An 8,052-nucleotide genomic window follows, 5' to 3' on the forward strand; every position below is an offset into this window, starting at 1 on the left:
ATTGAATAGTAACATCATACAGGCTAAATTCTCCACTTTCTAATTTTTTCTTTAGCCCTTCACTCGTCTCTTGTCCATCTTCTTCAGTAAAAGCAAGACTTCCAAGATCCGTAGCTTTATTCTCTTTAGAACTCTCTTCAATCCCACTGCATTTTGGCACTATATTGTAATCCGTCATCAACTCAATGACCCTCTCATTCAATTCATCCCCTCTTTTCTTTAACCCTTCAAGACCTTCAGCTAAACCTACCAACTCATTTTCTCCTTTGGTTCCTATCACTCTAAGAACCTCATCTTGCAACTGAGAAAGATCAAAGTTGCGACTATTACCTTCGCCGGATTCATAGAACGGTGCCAGCAACTCATAAAAATCCTCCTTTAAATCTTCTTGATTTGCCTTGAGTTCTGCTGCTGCCCCTGCCAATATATTAAGCACTTTGGTACTCCTGTCTTCGCTTACTTGGTCAAGATTTTGGTCAGTCAGGGAGAGCGTCTGATTGAGTTGGCTAACCATTTGGTGAATGTCTTTGTCTTCGGTAGCCATTGATGATCAAAGAAAAAAGAAATGAGATTAACAATAACAAGAAGAAGGAAATCTTGGCATAGCGAGAGAGAGATAGAGAGGATAGAGTTTTGGCGCGCAAATGTGGGTTGGGGGTTCGGTAATTCAGTTAGATATAGCGAAGTTATTTGATTCGATCACGTGAGGATAATGTTTAATTAGATAACAGTGAAGGTTCTTGAATTTCTTTTGTCAATTATTTGATATTCTATTTAGCTAAAAAAAATATTTATTTGATATTCCAGTTTTTCCCTCTCCCCTTTAGCCAAAGGAGAAATGGAAAACATCTTGTTAATGCCCAATATATCAAGGTGAAAAAGCCTTCTTACCATACTTTTTATTTATGGATTTTTAATTTTTGTTGAAGCTAATCTATATTAATTAGTGATGATATTTATTCTAAATTAGGACTCTAAAAAATGTAATTCAATATAAATTAAAACTTTATTAATTAATTAAAATTAAAATTTATAATTTATAATAAAAGATGCTTTCAAATGACAACTTAGAAATATATTAAATGATGTTATCTTTTTTTTTTGTCAATTCAAAGTTTCACACACATTCATATATGTACTACATATGAATACTTCTTTTATATATTTTTAAATAATTATTATATGTTCAAATAATAATCAAGTTCTTTCTTTTTTTTTTATCTAATTGGAACTTCTTAGTGTTATTCACGTAAAGCTGTTTTAAAAATACCATTAAGAGAAGCTAAGATAATGTTAAGCAAACTTAATGTATGAATACTGTAAGATGTAAAAGATTGTTTGATAATATTTTAACCTAATTTTAATAAATAAAGAAATTAACTGAACCAAATCATATGTTTTAACATGGAAAAAAAACGTAACATAAAATATTTTTGAATAATTGAATATAAAAAATAAAATTAAGATAAAGTGTTAAACAAAATTAAAAAAAAAGATTAATTAAAAAAAATAATTTTCTTTATAATAATATTATGAATTAGTAGTGATTGATAAGGTGGGTCAAACAGCGGCCTATGCAAGGAAGACTTTGGTTGGATGGGGCTAATGACAATGTCTTTCACGTAGGTGGTATAGGCTGGGGCGCTCGGCCCTTGACCACAAAAAAGGCCCTTTAACAAAAGGAATTTAAAGACCGGAAAAAGAAAATTGAAAGGAAAAACGTAAACGCCATTTGCTCTTTCTTCCTTTGTCTCTGCTCCAAAGCCTCCAACGTAAAAGCAACACAAATCAAACCCAACTCAACCTTCTCAAGTCTTTTTTTTCTTTTTCTGGGCATTGGTTTATCTGAATTTGAATGAAAAGAGATGGGGAAGAATGAGAAGACAGGTCTAGGGAGAGCCCTGATGAAGCATCATAATTCAATGATACAACAATCCAAAGAGAAAGGGAGGTTTTATAAGAGCCAGCATAAGAAGGTTTTGGAATCTGTGACAGAAGTTAGCGACATCGATGCCGTCATCGAGCAGGCTGAGGAAGCTGACCAACTCTTCTCTATCCAGCACCCCACCCCTAACCTCCTCATCAATTTGTAAGCTCTAGATTAGTCTTTTATTATTATTATTTGGTTTAAGGATAGTTGTAAAAGATGACCCTGTTTTATTAAGTTGGTGAAAGTTTGGATTTTTTGTGTGGAGATTGTCTTTTAGAGTAATTGGTTGATTTTGTTTTTGAGTTTTATTTGTTTCTCATTGGTTGGAAATTATTTATTTTTTTCTGATGTTTGTTAGTCTTACAGCTTGGACTTTGATTGTAATAGTATTTTTAGTGAGATGTATGCCTAATGGTATGTATGTTGCAAGGATTTTCAGATTTGACTTTGTTGTTAATTTTTTTAACTAAGGTTACCAGAATAATGTGTTTTTAATTAGAAGCTATGTTACTTTGTCTTTGGAGAGTTCATTGAGTCCCATTAGTCCTCCCCCCTCCCTTTTTAATAAAAGGATTTAACTTGATGTGTAGGCATAAGGAGATGGTTGCAGATAAGTGTCCAACTCATTCTTAAGTTGAATGTGTTGATATTAGTTCTTTCTCATATCTTTAGTTTGCCACTTTTTTCTTTTTAGAGCTTTTTGTTTATAGTGAGTGATTCTTGATCCTTTTTTCTTTATGATTTATAGATTCAAGCCTATACAACTAATCTTTAATTTTTGATATCAGTGGTTTATCTGATGCCTGTTGTTTGTGACTAGGGACACAAGCTCAAGCACCAGTGGTATGACACCTGAAGAAAGGAGAGAGCAACAGAAGAAAGAGGAGGCACTGCATGCTAGTAGTCTCCGAGTTCCACGCAGGCATGTCTTATTGTTTTACCAAAAACCAAGTTTCATATGTATGATTAGAATCTGAAGATTTTTTCTATTCATATAGGCCATCATGGAATGCTGGAATGTCTGTTGAAGAGCTAGATGCCAACGAGAAACAAGCTTTCTTAGTTTGGCGCCGGAGCTTGGCAAGGTTAGGCTATAACTTATTTGAACGTTTTCTTCTTTTGAATCACTTAAAAGAGGTCAATGACAAATTATGTGATCAAGACTGTCAAAAGTAGTATTTAATTGCACAAGGATGGCTTGATCAATATTGTCAAGGATATGTCCTGGGTTTCATCCAAATTAAGCCTTCAACCAGGTCCAGAAAAAGTAAAGAGCAACTTTACCAGCCATAACAAACCTAGAAAAAACTTGAAATCAATTTGTCTCCATCTCTAAATGATTTGATGTTTTATATGTAAAGTTAGTAATTACAGGTATTGTTCAAAACTGGCTTAAAGGTCCGTGTCCCTCTACCTGTTTTGTTGTTGATAGTGTGCAAGTCATGTCTGAAGAGAAGCATACTTTGAATAAGCCTGTTCACATAGACGAAAATTTTATGATAGGAATGATTCTTCATGCCTTATATTTTATCTTTGCAAATGGAAGCATCTAGGGAGTTGGCTTAATATCTTTCCATGTACTTTGTGTTCTCATGCCTTTCTATTTATTGCAGACTTGAGGAGAATGAGAAGCTTGTTCTCACTCCATTTGAGAAGAACTTGGATATCTGGAGGCAGCTTTGGCGGGTTCTTGAACGCAGTGATTTGGTATGATCTTTGTCTCTTGTAATGTAGAAATTTCATATTTTTTTTGTATGAAAGGTAAATATCTTTCTACATTATATATATTGTTACATGTATGATTGACCTGAAGAAGTTGTATTAGATTGATTTGCTTAACGCAGTGTTGTCTAAGGCATGAGGTAGAATCAAAATGGAGGGCCAGAGGTGCTAGATGCCAAAAGAAAAAAAAAGCAAGCAAGCTTACCTATGTGAAGCAATGCACTCATTTTCAAAAATAGTACACACATTAATGTTTGTTAACATAAAAGATCAAGCATTCTCAATTATCATATACTTTCACCCTAGTTCTTATCTCCAACAAGAAGTCACAGTTGGATAATATCACCCTTATTTAGTTCTTGTAAAAAGACAAGTATGGCAAATTAAGAAAACAAAATGACACTTAAGCCAAGGGTCCCTTGTAAAAATATGTGCATAGGCACGAGATGTATGTGCCTGCATAAAGGGAATGGGGTGAGAGGTGAAGGGAAGAAAGGGGGGGGAGGCACGGACGGGAGGAAGGAGGGGGTTGGGATGCCTGTCTAGACTTACTAATTTAATTTTTATTTATTATTAAGTGAGAAAAGATTTACACTTGTTTGAAGCAAATATATGAATCAAAAGCATGTGATTCTGAGGGTTTTTCCTCTCTTCAATTTTCCTAATTCGGTCAACCTTTTCTTTCTTGTGTTCCTTGTGCTTTTTCCATGCTATTAGATGCACCTTACTAATATTCTGATCACATTGTGTTCCTTCAGCTTGTGATGGTTGTTGATGCAAGGGATCCTCTGTTTTATCGTTGTCCTGATCTTGAGGTAATATAGTATTTCTCTTGTCCAGAATATGTTGCTCTTTAAATAATGCTAAAGTAGCTTCAGATAGGTAGAGCTTCTGCTTATTTGAGATGTCTTGCGATTAATTAATGCGCATTCTGAGACAAATGGAATTATTTTTTAGAAAGAGGAGGTGCGAGGGAATTTCTTAGTAGTGTATCGCACACTCCTTCAGATGCTAGAATGATAACAACTCTCTTCAAATTTTGATTGATAAAAATTTAAGTTCTGCTTAATACATATACGCTTGTTTATCTTCATGTGCAAAATTGGGTTTTCATTATTGGAGTGCATTTGCATTAATTCCATTGTATATTATGAAGCAAATTGTTGAAAGACCATCTTCAGTGGTAACGTTCTAAGTTTTGCATCTTTCCAATGTCCAATAGGGAAAGAAGTTAAGGTCAATTGAAATTATACCCATTTTAATTCTACTTGAGAAACAAATGTAGAATAGTGATCATTTACCTAAAAAAAAGCTTTAGAATGGTGATCATATTGTTTGTTGTCCATTCTCATACTTCTCCTTTTTTTATATATTTATTTATTTATTTATTTTCATATTACTTAATTGGATGGTGATTGCCTGGGTTGCTCACAAATTTGTTTTAAACCAATTTTTTAAAATGTAGGCATATGCAAGAGAGATTGATGAGCATAAGAGAACATTGCTTCTTGTAAACAAGGCAGATCTTCTGCCAGTTTCTGTCAGGTTAGTATCGATTCTTACATGTCTGCTCTGCCATGGATTGATTTCAGTTTTTCGACCTCTTACAATCTTTATTGCTTCTGTTCTTTGTAGGGAAAAATGGGCAAAATTTTTTCGCTCTCATAAGATTCTCTTTCTGTTCTGGTCTGCTAAAGCTGCTTCTGCTACATTGGAAGGAAAAATGCTCACTGACCCATGGAAGACCCAAAATAGCATGCAAAAGAGTGATGATCCCGACACAAAAATATATGGGAGGGATGAGCTCTTGGCCCGTTTACAGTCTGAGGCAGAAGAAATAGTCAAAATGAGGAAATCAGGCTCCAGTACCTCTAGATCATCCAATATTCAATCTCCTAGTTGCAATGCTGAAGGAACTTCAGCACCAAAGAATGTAGTGGTGGGATTTGTGGGGTATCCTAATGTTGGGAAAAGCTCAACTATAAATGCTTTGGTAGGCCAGAAACGTACCGGTGTCACCTCCACCCCAGGGAAGACCAAGCATTTCCAGACATTAATAATTTCTGATGAGCTGACTCTATGTGATTGTCCCGGATTGGTGTTTCCATCCTTCTCAAGCTCAAGATATGAGATGATTGCTTCAGGGGTGTTGCCAATTGACCGGATGACGGAGCACAGGGAGGCTGTGCAAGTTGTTGCTAATCGAGTCCAAAGGCACATTATTGAGGATGTATACAAAATTAATTTACCAAAACCTAAGCCATATGAATCACAGTCTCGGCCTCCTCAGGCCTCAGAATTTTTGAGAGCTTATTGTGCTTCACGTGGGTATGTTGCCTCTAGTGGACTACCAGATGAAACTAGAGCAGCCCGCCAAATTTTGAAGGATTACATTGATGGAAAACTGCCTCACTATGAAATACCACCTGGTATGGCCGATGAAGGTGGTGTGGAAGATGATGGGAAACCAAGCTTGTCTGAAGTTCACAATTCAGATGCATCTGATGTTGATGGTTCTTTGGAAGATGGAAGTGAAACTACACCTGTGCTAAAGCACGTGCTGGATGATCTTAGTTCCTTTGACCTGGCCAATGGACTTGCTTCCAAGAAGGCAACAGTTAAGAAGTCAAATGCATCCCATAAGCACCACAAGAAGCCCCAGAGGACGAAGGATCGGTCATGGAGAGTTGGGAACGATGATGATGATGGAATGCCAGTAGTCCGAGTCTTCCAGAAGCCAGTGAATTCAGGTCCTCTTAAGGGTTAATGAAGCATCGACTGAACAAGTACTAGGATAAACCAGTGCCTTCTCTTGCTTGGTTGAATGCTTCTCCTACGGACACTCCATGGAACGAAATTTATTAGTTGGCTGCTGGTTTAGATACCCCTTCGTCCCTACAAGGATGACTAAAGGGAAGAGAGATGAATATATATATGCAGCTTATCCACGCATATGGTTGGAATGCAGTTTTGTTGCGTTGCAGAATACGTCACCCGATGGGGGCTAAACGGAAAGTAGATCCCTCCCTTGGTGTATATCTTATTGTTGCTCTCTTTTTTTTTTTTTTTCCTCCTTATATTATTTGTTTTGAATATTTTGATGGAAAACAACCTGCTACTTCTCCAGTTGAGTATTTGGAATGTAATTGAGCCTGAGCCTGAGACTGAGTTGTCTGAGTAGAAGTTCAAGGTTCAAACTCCAACTTACTAGAAAAAGTAATCAAATTATTCTATTCTGACTTAATTATTAAATTAAAATCAAGGCTAACTTCAAATTTGAGTATTTGTAAGTGGTATACTTTTAGGCTTGGGGTGGAATTGGCATTTTTGAGGCAAAATTACTAAATGAAGGTATGTGATGGGATGGGACACCTGATAGCCCGCCCATAAGGTGAATCAGTATTATATCAAAGGTGGAGTCCGAGGTTGTCAGGTTTAAAACAAGTTAGTCCATTTACTTTTAGGCCCACTATAATTTTCATGCCACAGCTCATTGAGATAGGCTGCAAAGTGACTCATTCAACCAATTAGCTGACAGTTTGTTGTTTGTAGGGTAAAAATGCCAAAAAGTTTATAAATTATATGTAAAAATAGTATAATAAGAAAAATTGACATGTCCATTAAAAGCTTTGTCAAATCCAGTTCCCAATCTTTTGAGTGACAAGTATGGTATGGTGTAATATATATATATATACACAGAGAGAGAGAGAGAGAGAGAGGTTTCAGAAGTGCAAGTATGGTATGGACCATTATATCCTGTCAACGTCTTCAAAAGCTCTACCCTTCCATGAGTGTCCCTTTTCAAGAATTAATTCCAAGTACATGAACCTCTCAACTTTTGCAAATTTATCCATAGGAAAATGACATGATGGACAAACAAAAGAATATAGAGAATCTCTCTTCTCTTATTCTTATTTTATGATGTTTTCTTTGCATTTCCAAAAAGCAATTTCTTCAATTCTCTTCGGTTGTAGTACTTGTACCTTCTTTCTTTTTTTCGGAAAAAATAAAAATAAAAAGACTCCTCAATTAGTAGGTCCATAAGAACCAATACCAAACACAAAAAAAACATGTTACTTTATATGTAAAAATTGACCGGTTTTCCATATACAGCTACTTCATTATTGAAATATTTCATTTTCGAATGGGAAAAAAATTAGGTACCTTTGGTGTCTATAACTTTAGTATTTTTTCTTCGACACTTAAAATTCATTGGTGGAGATATTGACCGTATCTCATAAGTATCGTGCATTCGAGATTATTGTTAACGTATATTAAAATTATATTCATACTCATTTGATACGTGGATTATACAAGGAATTAAGTATAAATAGAATAGATAGTGAGAGAAGTGGATATGCTGACTAGGTCCAGCTATCATCCAAAGAAATTTCAACCTA

General features: G+C 35.5%; 1 protein-coding gene across 1 annotated transcript; it reads left to right on the top strand.

Moving 5' to 3' along the window:
- Nucleotides 1,718-6,896, top strand: LOC18590196 (GTPase LSG1-2). Its single transcript, XM_007015593.2, has 7 exons — nucleotides 1,718-2,089; nucleotides 2,751-2,852; nucleotides 2,929-3,015; nucleotides 3,544-3,637; nucleotides 4,411-4,467; nucleotides 5,118-5,197; nucleotides 5,288-6,896. Exons 1-7 carry the CDS (start codon nucleotides 1,866-1,868, stop codon nucleotides 6,417-6,419), a joined length of 1,776 nt encoding a protein of 591 aa, XP_007015655.2. The 5' UTR covers nucleotides 1,718-1,865; the 3' UTR covers nucleotides 6,420-6,896.

Source organism: Theobroma cacao, chromosome 9 (genome assembly GCF_000208745.1).
Source record: "Theobroma cacao cultivar B97-61/B2 chromosome 9, Criollo_cocoa_genome_V2, whole genome shotgun sequence".
In the NCBI taxonomy this organism is placed as follows: Eukaryota; Viridiplantae; Streptophyta; class Magnoliopsida; order Malvales; family Malvaceae; genus Theobroma; species Theobroma cacao.

What these genes read in the sequence shown, in the direction of transcription:
- LOC18590196 (XM_007015593.2), top strand. Translation starts at nt 1,866, where the DNA reads ATGGGGAAGAATGAGAAGACAGGTCTAGGGAGAGCCCTGATGAAGCAT. An exon ending in TGGCGCCGGAGCTTGGCAAG is followed by an intron (nt 3,016 to 3,543) that starts GTTAGGCTATAA and finishes TATTTATTGCAG; the next exon opens with ACTTGAGGAGAATGAGAAGC. An exon ending in TTCTTGAACGCAGTGATTTG is followed by an intron (nt 3,638 to 4,410) that starts GTATGATCTTTG and finishes GTGTTCCTTCAG; the next exon opens with CTTGTGATGGTTGTTGATGC.